The sequence below is a fragment of the Cervus elaphus genome, chromosome 23, assembly GCF_910594005.1.
Source record: "Cervus elaphus chromosome 23, mCerEla1.1, whole genome shotgun sequence".
Classification (NCBI taxonomy): domain Eukaryota; kingdom Metazoa; phylum Chordata; class Mammalia; order Artiodactyla; family Cervidae; genus Cervus; species Cervus elaphus.
This window is the reverse complement of record NC_057837.1, coordinates 20343406-20356011: the sequence shown is the minus strand read 5'-3', so window position 1 is coordinate 20356011 and position 12606 is coordinate 20343406. Positions and strand designations below refer to the sequence as shown.

The 12606-nt window shown below is 38.7% G+C and overlaps 1 protein-coding gene across 1 annotated transcript in view; it reads left to right on the top strand.

The window, feature by feature from the left end:
• Window positions 1-2109: 2109 nt before the first annotated feature.
• Window positions 2110-12606, top strand: part of CCDC7 (coiled-coil domain containing 7) — a 76851-nt gene continuing 66354 nt past the window's right edge. The window contains exons 1-6 of the mRNA XM_043883984.1: window positions 2110-2305; window positions 5332-5661; window positions 7345-7437; window positions 10481-10564; window positions 12221-12241; window positions 12537-12569. Of these exons, the coding sequence (XP_043739919.1) occupies window positions 5383-5661; window positions 7345-7437; window positions 10481-10564; window positions 12221-12241; window positions 12537-12569 (510 nt within the window). The 5' untranslated portion in view covers window positions 2110-2305; window positions 5332-5382. The remainder of the gene's footprint in view (window positions 2306-5331; window positions 5662-7344; window positions 7438-10480; window positions 10565-12220; window positions 12242-12536; window positions 12570-12606) is intronic.

The window sequence follows — 12606 nt, the reverse complement described above, 5'->3', positions numbered from 1 at the left end:
TTGCTGTCTGTTAGACAGCTTTGATTTCAGCTTGACCGCCGTTCTCTTAATCTTACTTCTCGGTATTGGAAATAGCAGCAAATGGCCCGTTTCTTCACCTCCCGTGGTATCTTTAAAATTCCATTTTAGCTCCTTTTTACTTTTGAGTCACTGGTTACAACTCTTTTCTGTGTTATTTTATGGTTCACTTTAGGATCGGATAGTAAAGACCCTGCCTGCAATACAGCAGACCCAGGTTCAATCCCTGGGTTGTAAAGATCTCCTGGAGAAGGGAATGGCAACCCACTCCAGTATTCTTGCCTGGAGAATCCCATGGACAGAGGATCCTGGCGGGCTACAGTTCATGGGGTTGCAAAGAGTTGGACATAACTGAACAACTAACACTTAGGTTTTAGAGTATCTGTCTTTAACTTACTACATGTATTAGTTTCTTATAGCTTCTGTTCCAAATTATTACTTGGTGGATTAAAACAAAATAATCTCTCATGAAATGTGAAATATTTAACTGGGCTAAAGTCATTGTGTTGGCAGGATTACACTACCTCTAGAAGCTCTAGAAGGGAATTTGCCTCTTTCCTCTTCCAGTTCCTGGTAACTGGTGACAATCCTTGACTTATGAACACATTGCTCCAATCTTTGCCTCACTGGTAACATTGCATTCTTTTTTTTCTACGTCAAGTCTCCCTCTGCCTTTTATTTCCCCCTTGGCCATGCCTGGCGTCATGTGGGAATCTTAGTTCCCTGAACAGGGATGGAACCCGCCGTGCCCCTTGCAGTGGAAGAATAGAGTCTTAACCACGGACCACTAGGGACATCCCCCTTTGCCTCTTTCTCACTTGCTGACACCAGATTATCCCAGATAATCTCCTCATGTACATGTACAGTCATCATGTACGGATGTGAGAGTTGGATCATAAAGAAGGCTGAGTGCCAAAGAACTGGTGCTTTTGAATTGTGATGCTGGAGAAGACTCTTATTCCTTGGACACCAAGGAGATCAAATCAGCCAATCCTAAAGGAAATCACCCTGAGTATCATTGGAAGGACTGATGCTGAAGCTCCAATACTTTGGCCACCTGATGGGAAGCGCCGACTCATTGGAGAAGACTCCTCATGCTGGGAAAGATTGAGGGCAAGAGGAGCAGGGGGGTGACAGAGGATGAGATGGTTGGATGGCATCATAGACTCAAAGGACGTGAGTTTGAGCAAATTCTGGGAGACAGACACCACTCTCCTCCATCCGGGCAACTTTTGATTGCATACTTAACTGATTTTTACCTTGTTGGGTACTGGATGTTTTAATATGCCTGTAAATATTCTTGAGCTCTTAGTCAAATTATTTAAAATATCTCACTCAGGTATTACTTTGAAGATTCATTTTTGCCAGGTCGAGGGAACTGTTTAGTGTAAGACTAGTTTTGACCACCTCCTGAGGCAAAATTCTTGTACTTAATGAGTACCCATAAATTATACGCTTCTCAGGCTTCCCTAGTGGTAAAGAACCCGCCTGCCAATGCAGGAGATAGAAGAGACGTGGGTTCAATTCCTGGGTGAGGAAAATCCCCTGGAGGAGGGCATGGCAACCCACTCCAGTAGTCTTGCCTGGAGAATCCCCATGGATAGAGGAGCCTGGCTGGCTACAGTCCGTGAGGGGTCACAAAGAGTTGGACATGACTGAAGTGACTTGGCAGGCAAATCAATTATTTCGCAACAAAACATTTAGTGGTCTAAAATAGATAAAAGTGTGGCAACTGACTCCGCAACACTTCCCAGTGAAAACTTTAGCTGGTGCCAGAGGAGGGCCTGGGACTCAGATTTTGCCAGTTAAGCCCAAGCTGCCAAAGCACCACATAGGATGGTGTTTTAGCTCTCCAGGCCGAAAGCCTAGAAGCACCTGAGCACGGGAATCATCTGGAAGGAATCAGCTAGGAGAGCGGGCCGGGCGTGCGAGTAGGGGGCGCGGACGCCCTCGCCTCTCCCTCTCCCGCAGGTGATTCTCGGCTCGCGCCGCCGGCGCTGCTACTGGGGCGACAGCGTCGTGACGTAGCGTCAACGGCCGTCGGGCGACGGCTGGCGTTCGGCGCTGGTAGCTGCTGCCGCGGGTAGTGGGAGCCCGCCCTTTCCTTTCAGCACAAATGTCCGTTTGTAAAACAGCAGGGCTGGCGTCTGCAGGATTTGCGGGCTTCAGTCCTGCAGTAAGTGCGGGAGGCTCAGAATTTCCAACGAGTTCACCTTAGAGCCAGCCAGGGCAGCGCCAGCCTACCCAGTAACCTGAGTGCCCGCAGCGTCAGCAGCTACACCGAGGGGTGAGCTACCTCCCTCGTCCTCTCCAAGCGTTTCCACTATTTTCTCTGGCAGAAGCATCCTTGTTTTTCTCTCCGTTTTCTTATCTTGATGCACACTTTAAGGCCAGTCGTCCATGGGCTGTACCCACATCCCGCCTCCCCTCGCTCCCCCTTTTCTATAATGTCGCTTTAAAGTATCAAGGGAATCCTTGAAGGAACACCGTACATTTGTCTTCGTGATGAAAAGTGACTGGTGGTGGTTGTTGCTCAGTCTGACTCTGTGTGACCCCGTGGGCTGTAGCCTGCCAGGCTCCTCTTGTCCATGGGATTCTCCAGGCAAGAATACTGGAGTTGGTTTCTTTGTCCTCCTCCAGGGGATCTTCCAGACCTAGGGATCAGACCCGCATCTCCTTCATTGGCAGTTGGTTTCTTTACCACTGAATCAGCATGACTGGTAGCCTTGGGTAAATTTCTGGTGAGACAGAATCAACCTCCTGGCACTGTTCAGTTCAGTTCAGTCGCTCAGTCGTGTCCGACTCTTTGCGACCCCATGAATCGCAGCACGCCAGGCCTCCCTGTCCACCACCAACTCCCGGAGTTTACTCAGACTCATGTCCATCGAGTTGGTGATGCCATCCAACCATCTCATCCTCTGTCGTCTCCTCCTCCTGCCCCCAATCCCTTCCAGCATCAGGGTCTTTTCCAATGAGTCAGCTCTTCGCGTGAGGTAGCCAAAGTATTGGAGTTTAGGAGGGTTAAATGGAACAGAAGTGTAAAATTATTAAGTATTTTCTTGTAATTATTCGCCATATGTAACTTTTAAAAAATTATGGTGAGCTTGATGGAGTGGTTAGGTTAATTACTAGCACCTGCTGAATTTCCCATCCTTTTCTGTTGGTTTCTTAAAGTAGCCCATTATCTCTGCGTTCCCGTCTTCTATTTTAGGTAAACTTACTCTGTTCCCTCCTCTAAAGTGTGTTGGCCCATTGTGCCTTAAAACTCTTTTCTTTTTGTTTACGTAAGGACTTCTTCACAGCAGTTCCCTCTCAGTCATACTTTTTTCTTTCTATTGAATCATTTCAGTCAGCAAATTACTTTCTAGGACTGTGGTACCAAAGTGCCACAAATAAGGTGACTTAAAACAATTTATTAAAATTATTTTAAAATTTATTTGGTTGCGTGGGGTCTTAGTTGTGGCACGTGGAATCTTTAGTTGCTGCAGGAAGAATCTTTCATTTCATCATGCAAACTCTGAGTTTCAGCTTGTGAGATCTAGTTCTCTGACCAGGGATTGGGGAGCACAGAGGCTTAACTGCTTGGGCCACCTGGGAAGTCCCTGAAACAATTTATTGTGAGAGAAATTTATTCTTTCACCATTCTGGAGCCTGAGTCTGAAATCAAGATGTTGGCAGGGCTATGCTCCGCTTAAAAGTTCTAGGAAAGAATCCTCTTGCTTCTTCCCAGCTTCTGGTAGATGATGGCAATCCTTAATATTCCATGGCTTGTGGCTGCACCCCTCCAATCTCTGCCCTTGTCATTTCATGGCTTTCTTCCTTGTATGTCTATGTGCAAGTGTCTTCGGGTATTCCTTTCTTACAGTGAAAGTGAAGTCGCTCAGTTGTGTTGACTCTTTGCGTCCCCGTGGACTGAAGCCTACCAGGCTCCTCCATCCATGGAGTATTCTCCAGGCAAGAATACTGGCGTGGATTGCCATTTCCTTCTCCAGGGGATCTTCCCAACCCAGGGATCGAACCCAGATCTCCTGCATTGCAGGCAGACGCTTTAACCTCTGAGCCACCAGCGAAGCCTCCTTTCTTATAGTAACACCAGTCAATGGGTTTAGGGCCCACCCTAATCCAATATGATTTAATTTTAACTCGATCATATCTACAAAGACTTTTCAAATATGATCATATTCCCAGGTATCAAGGGTTAGGACTTGAACATGTGTTTTTAGAGGACATACTTCAGATCACAACTCTGGGACTAATCTAGGTGTAGAGTGCTTCAGACAACAGGGAACCAATGCTATTTCATCTTAATTATGCCAGTCTATCAGACAACTCCCAGGGTCAAGCACATGCTTTTAAATGTTGGGGAGGAGGCATTGTCCTGAATGTTAATCACCTTTGGACAGAGAAAAGTAGGCAGATGAAAATTTAAGGCCTGCCTTGTCTTACTTCCTTACTTATTCCAGCATGACTTTGGTGCTGCCCTGATATTGCTCTGCTGAAAGGCTATTACTTTCTGTGGAAATAATAATATGCATAAAAGGCATGTGTTAGCTTAAGAATGGGAAAAAGGTAAAAATAAAATTTTTAAGTTTTCTAAATACATTCTTTCACTGTTGCCACTGTCTTCTTCCTGCCTTTCAGCACCTGTCCTAAATGCCCACTCATAAATCACACGTCTAGGGGTTTTTCACAGGGGTTTTAGTTGTTGCTGTTAGGAATGTTTCCCTCTCCATTTTGTAGTTTCTCCAGAGATGATTTTAGGATTCACCATCTTCATATCAGTTGATAATCCTGCTACCCTTTTTGTTTCTTTAAAAATTTTTTTGTTTTGTATTGAAGTATAATTAATTTATAATGTGTTTCAGAAAGTTAGCACTTAGCAAATTTATTGAGTTAGTGTGTACATATATATCTATTCTTTTTCAAGTTCTTTTCCCATTTAGGTTATTACAGAGTATTGAGTAGAAGTCCCTGTGCTATACAGTAGGTCCTTGTTATTTATTTTAAATATAGTAGTGTATACGTGCCAATCCTAAGCTCCAGATTTATCTGTTCCCCCCACCTTTACCTTTTGGTAACCATAAGTTTGTTTTCTGGTGATTTTGCTTCTGTCTTGTAAATAAGTTCATTTGTATGTTTTTTTTTTTTTTTTTAAAGATTCTGCAGATAAGTGATATCATATGGTACTTGTCTGTCTGACTTACTTCAGTTAGTATGATAATCACCATGTCCATTCATGTTGCAAATGGTATTTTTTCATTCTTTTTAATCTGCCATTATTTTTAATCTGAAATCTTAATGTTTTATTCACAGGGAGGAATAGAAATTTTTCATCCATAATTCAGAAGCTAAGTAAATAACAAAATGAAGCCAGTAAAGCATCTGTTGACCTCTAGTAGTAAATTGGTAAACGTTCCAGAATTAACATTTAAAAAAGGACTATTTAATTCACCATTGTCACCTAAACCAAAGGAAAAACATAGTGCAAAATTAGCACGTGAGAAACTTGAACCGATGGTCTTAAAATCTCCACCAACAGGAGAATCCATTGTAAGGTATGCTTTGCCCATTCCATCAAGTAAGACAAAGGAGTTAATAGCAGAAGATGAATTGATCAGGAAAATTACCAAACATCTGAAGATGGTAAGATACTTGTTGATGCTTGATCCCCATAACCATTTCCAGGTTTAGTGATTTTCTGAGAAGACTCACTGGACTCAGCATATGGTCATATTGATAGCTAAGATATCGTGAAAGAAAAGGAAAATCAGCAAAAGGAAAAGGCACATGGGATGAAGTCTGCAGGAAACCAGGTCCAGGCTTCCTAGGTTTCTTTACGTTTGGAGTCACACAGGACATGCTTAATTCCCCCAACAGCAAATTGTGGCCACACATGTGAAATGTATACCAGAAGAGTTTATTAGAGACTCAGTGCCCAGGGTTTCACTGGAGGTTGGTCACCTTGGTACTCTCTGCTTTTTGTTGTTAACTAGCTCAGTTGTATCAGATTCTTTGTGAGTCCATGGACTGCTGCACACCAGACTGCCTTGTCCTTCACTGTTTCCCAAAGTTTGCTCAAACTCATGTCCATTGAATCAATATGCCATCCAACCATCTCATCTTCTGTCGCCCCCTTCTCCTCCTTCCCTCAATCTTTCCTAGCATGAAGAGTCTTTTCCAGTGAGTTGGCGCTTCCCATCACGTGGCCAAAGTTTGGAGCTTCAGCATATGTCCTTCTAATGATTATTCAGGGTTGATTTCCTTTAGGATTGACTAGTTTGAACTCCTTGTTGTCCAAGGGACTCTCAAGAATCTTCTCCAGCACCATGATTCAAAGGCATCAATTCTTCAGTGCTCAGCCTTCTTTATGGTCCAACTCTTACATCTGTACCTGACTACTGGAAAAGGCAGAGTTTTGACTCTACAGACCTTTGTGGGCAAAGTGATGTCTCTGCTTTTTAATAAACTGTCTAGGTTTGTCATAGACAAAGAGCAAGCATCTTTTAATTTCGTGACCGCATGTACCAAAATTCTATACTCCCTGAAGGAAAGCAGGTGTTCAGCATAAATCATACAGTTTGTACAGTGAATTTAGGGACAGTGAGCCATTATCATCAGTCAGTAAACAGTGGGAACCCTCCTGAAATACAGGTTCTGAGACATAAGCAGGTCTTTCTAAGAATAGGTCTTTCTAAGTTTCATGCTTGCTCTGTTAGCTCTTCTCTGCACTTTAGAAACTCTAGCTCTCAGTGATGGGGAGGGAGGTAACCTCCCTTTCTCTGAGTTTCTTTTTTGCACATTGATCCAGAATTGAGTTGTACATGTACCCAATACCAAGTGAGAACAGTGAGGGATAGCACAAATATGCAAAAAGTATAGATCATCAAACTTCCAAAGTACAAGTTTGCTCCAAGTTCAAAGGGTTAGCTCAGAGAATTTCCTTTAAAAACGTATTGCCTTGTGGTCTCCATCTCTCTATTTTCCCTACTCCAAGGAAGAAAGGAAAGTCAAGTCAGATTTTGAGGAATACATTGGTGGTAAGCAAAGTTGATGCTTCAGCTGTTCATAGACTCCCTTCAGTGCAGAAATGGAAGAGTCATAGGGCCTGTCTTCATTGAGAGGAATCAAGGACTATGGCTTATACTGCTTCTTCAGGATGATATGAGGTGGGGCATGAGATGGAAAATTTAAGTGTATGGCACTGGCAGAAATAAGTCTTACTGCTAAAATGATTCTGACATGGTTGATTAAGTACATTTTTATGTTTAATGTATTAATAAAATTTTTACACCATAAGTACATAATTTGCTTTGATTTTTCTCATAGGTGGTTTCTAGTTTGGAAGAAGCCTATGGATATGGCACTCAAAATGGAGAAAAAGCAGTTGTGAAGCCTGAACTTGAAGGATTAACCTCTTCTGTAAGTGTATGTAATGCTAATGTAGAGACATTAATGCTGTAAAGGGCTGAGAGTTTCTTTTAGAATCTGTGTATGTTCTCAGAATGAATTTGCCATCCAGGAAAATGATCGTCTTCGGAAACCTGAAAGTACTGTACTGATTTTTTCCATCCTCTGCCAAATACTTATCTTAAAGTTTAATTAAAGCATATCTGTATCTTGAGCTTACTTTTGATGCTAATGTATCTCCTGCTTAATATTTAAGCTTTGGTTGGAGTTGATTTGCAAATGTATAGTCTTTATTGGGTTAAGAAATTATTTTTCTATTTTTTGGTTTGCTAAATAAAAGAGTCCCGAATATTGAAGAGGTTATTGAATTTTAACAAATATCTTTGTTGTATATATTGAAGTGATGTAACTATTAAGGTGATTCCATTTTATAATTAATTCTGTTAGTTAGGGATTGGGTTTGGCTTCATGTAATAAAACAACTATGTTGGATCTTTTAAACCCAACCACTGTGTTGGGTCTTTCAAACACAGTATGTTTCTTGGTTTATTTGATTTCTTGTTTGATTTATTTTTTCAGCATTCTGTATTTTCATCATACAGATCTGGTATCTTTTTCTTGAGATCTACACATTAATATCATGCTACTTGGAATGATTTTTAATGGCATTGTGTTTTTAATTTTTTCCTTGTTTGTTATTAGTGTATATAAATATGATTGATTTTTCGTGTGCTGATCTTATATCTTGCAAACTTGCTCAATGTACTTTTTTCATTCTAGGATTTTTCTATAGATACTTTGGGGTTTTGTACATAAGCAATTATGTCATCTTCAAATAAGGACAATTTTACTTCTTGTCCAATCTGAATGTTTTTATTTCCTCCTTTCTCTCTCTCTTTTTGGCCATGCTATATGGCATGCAGGCTCTTAGTTCCCCCACCAGGGATCTTACCCCACATCCCTTTTATTGCAAGGCAGATTCTTAACCACCGGGAAAGCCCCTATTCCCACTTTCTAAAGAGTTTTTTATCATAAGTAGATGTTGAATTTTATCAGAAACATTTTCTGCATCTGTTGAGATTATCATATGGTTTTTATTCTTCAATTTGTTAATATGGTGTATCACATTGATTGCAGATATTGAAAAACCCTTGCATCCCTGGGATAAATCCCACTTGATCTTATTTTATGGTCCTTGTATTGTTGGAGTAGGTTTGCTAGTATTTTGAGGATATTTTTTTGGGGGGGATTTTTTTATCTATGTTTATCAGTGATACTGTCCTATAATTTTCTTTTTCATGGTGTGTCTGATTTTTGTATCAGGGTGATGATGGCCTAGTAGCATGAGTTTGGAAGTGTTGTTTCCTCTACAGTTTTTTGGAATATTTTCAGAAGGATAGGTGTTAATTCTTCTCTAAATATTTGGTAGACTTCACCTGTGAAGTCATCTAATCCTTTTGTTGGGAGTTTTAAAATTGCTCTTTCAATTTCATTTCTGATAATTGTTCATATTTTCTATTTGTTTTTTATTTCTTTGAGGTTGTCCGTTTTATTGGCATATAGTTGCTCATGGTAGTCTCATAATCTTTTGTATTTCTATGGTTTGGTTGTAACTTTTGCTTTTTCATTTCTGATCTTATTGATTTGTGTCCTCTCCCTTTTCTTGATGACTCTAGCTAAAAGTTTATCAATTTTGTTTAATTTTTCAAAGAACTAGCTTTTAGTTTCATTGGTCTTTTCTCTTTTTTTTTTCTTTTAGTCTATAATTTATTTCAGCTCTGATTCTTTATGATTTCTTTTATTCTACTAACTTGGAGTTTTATTTGTTCTTTGTAGTTGTTTTAGGTATAAGGTTAGGTCGTTTGAGATCTTTCTCCTTGCCAGAGATAAGCTTGTATTGCTATAAACTTCCCTCTGTAGAACTGCTTTAGCTGCATTCCATAGGTTTTGGGTCATAATGTTCTCATTTTCATTTGTTTCTGGGTATTTTTTTATTTCATCTTTGATTTCTTCAGTGAACCATTGGTTGTTTAGTAGCATATTGTTTGGCCTCCATGTACTTGTGTTTTCTGCAGTTTTTTTTTCCTTGTAATTGATTTCTGGCATCATAGTGTCAGACAGTTTGCTTGATACTATTTCAGTTTTCTTATATTTGGTGAGGCTTACTTTGTGGCCCAGCATGTGTCCTGGATAATTTCCATATATACTTGAAAAAGAATGTGTATCTTGATCAAATTTATCTTCACCTTCTATTTGTGACCTTAATGTAGGTGGGAGGAAATCCCCAAGTATTCAAATGGTCTCATTTTCTATTGGTGAATAGTAATTCTGGTTAATTCATTTTACCACTCTCCTGAATGACTAGTTTCCCCCTCTGTCTCCTATATGACTATAGGTTTTTACCATGATAAAAAAAGTATGAACTTGAGTGTGTTTAAAATGTAATGTTGAGGGAACTTATTCCTCCTGGAGAACATTCTGTTGAAAATGTTGTAACTGTGTATAAGCATCTGAGATTTTTTAAAAATCTTTGGTCAATTGTCTGATTTACAAATCAGTGCTCTACTAAAAGAGATTCAGTCATTGTGACATTTTAATATATAACTTTTTCTTCAAAAATTTCTATTGCTCATTAAGAGAGGATGAAAAACTATGCCTCTTGGCAAGTATACTTATAATCAGAAGTCATAGTCAGCATTCGTTTTTAACACAAAGCATTATTATAATGCATATTTAAGTCTATATATATTTTTTACTACCCCTAAATTTTAGGAGTCTGAGGCTGGAATGCCTGATTTTCTGCATCTGTGTAGAGGAAAATGTAAGGAGAGGCATAGTTGGGTTTATGTCATTATTGAACCACTTCTCAGAATGTACTTTCTTTGCGGGAGAATTTGCTAGTGTAGTGAACATGGTTTCCTATCTTGATGCATTTCAAGGGACATAACTTACATATACAAACTATTTTCAAAAATAGTTAAATATACTGAAATATGGATGGATATGCCTATGAACTTCGAAATAAAAATGACTGTTTTGCTGCTTTTTTCATAAGGTTGGGGATGATCTGACTTCATTCTTAATATGTTGTTCACAATTTGCAACTCAGTTAGAAGCAGCAGCTAAGGAAGAACATAATGTATGTATTCTGTGTAAACTGCCAAGTATAAGATATTACTTAATATTTTAATCATAAGTTAAAAACAGTATTAATAATAAAACAATATAAACTGATAATTACTAATTAAATTATTAGTTATTAGTAACATTTTAGTAAAAAAATACTTAGTTATATTTGCTGTTTGATCTTAAATATGACAATCCAGTCAGCAATATTAGTTTAGATATAGTGCCTTTAGTTCAGTTCAGTCGCTCAGTCACGTCCAACCCTTTGCGACCCCATGAATCTCAGCACACCAGGCCTCCCCTGTCCATCACCAACTCCCAGAGTTTACTCAAACTCATATCCATCAAGTCGGTGATGCAGTCCAGCCATCTTATCCTCTGCCGTCCCCTCCTCTTCCTGCCCCCAATCCCTCCCATCATCAGGGTCTTTTCCAGTGAGTCAACTCTTTGCATGAGGTGGCCAAAGTACTGGAGTTTCAGCTTCAGCATCAGTCCTTCCAGTGAACACCCAGGACTGATCTCCTTTAGGATGGACTGGTTGAATCTCCTTGTGGTCCAAGGGGCTCTCGAGAGTCTTCTCCAACACCACAGTTCAAAAGCATCAATTCTTCAACACTCAGCTTTCTTCACAGTCCAACTCTCACATCCATACATGACCACTGGAAAAACCATAGCCTTGACCAGACGGACCTTTGCTGGCAAAGTAATGTCTCTGCTTTTTAATATGCTTTCTAGGTTGGTCATAAAGCCTTAAGCTGTTATAAAAGGCATTGGAAAGCATTATTTGTTATCATAGGCATTTATTTCTGTGACTTTTCCTTTATGAACAGCATTGACTGGGTCATTAGTATTTTCATATGTAGTATTTACATTTTATTGTTTTTAAAGTAAGTATGGACTGCCAGGAAAGTCCCTATGCTTATTCTGATTTCTTTCAGTGAAGCAACTTTTCTTCTGCCTGAATGTATGTAATAAAATTTTTCTTTAATAGTGTAATTCAGAAGTTTTACTTGGTTGTGATTGAGTTTGGTTGTTTTTTGTGGCAAAGGTTATCAGTTTAGCATTACATTTTGAAAGTGGTAAATATTGGTATTTTAGACTGTGTGACGGGTTTTGTGTATTCATTTTCTCTCAATCTCCCAAACTAGTTCTTTGCATTTTCCACTAAAGAAAAAGCAAGTAGTAGTGTAGTATTTTATATCTTGATTCTTAGACTTTTTAGTATAGCAAAGTTATATTTAAGAAATAGTGATGATAAGATATGCTTTTCATTGTTGTACTATCTGCTCTGGGGAAAAAAAATGCTTTTCTGAGAGGAATTTAAATTTTATTTCTTACCTATATTAAGAAAATACATGAAATCATAAATGTGAATTGAGTTTTTTAAATATAGATCTATAAGGATGGAAAATTCTTTCTTTTCTTAGAACTAAATTGTCTTGGCAAGATATGCTAAAAACCATCTGTAAATATAAAATTGTTGTGATTTGGATTTGTTTGTGATTGGATTATAGATTTGTTTGTGATTGGATTATAGATTTATAGATTATAGATTTATTTTAGTAACTAGTGTACTTTGGTGATTAAAAATGTCAAGAGACTTGAATTAGATATTTTATGTTGTGAGAATTTTATTTTTAAGTGTTTTAATTAAAACTTTATTTTCCAGATTTTGGAATCTCTGTTTAAGGTATGTTCAATATATTGCTTACTATAATTTAATACAGAAATGCATAAAATGAGTTTTCTAAGTTTTGAAGAAATAAAACATAAAAGCTTGCAAACTTGCTGCTATATATATTTAAAAATTTTATGTTTCAGTTTTATGTGGCATCAGCGCCATTCTGAACACTAGGATAAAATGATATTTGATGTAGGGCTAATATTTGATACACAGACACACACATACACAGACATATGGACTCATTTATTTCACTGCAGAAATTAAGTTGTCAATATTTCTTTTTGTTTTCTTTTTTTTAAAGTGGTTTCAGCGACAGGTCAATCAGATGGAAGAGGTAAGCATAGCATTTCTTATTAATTAAATTAATATTT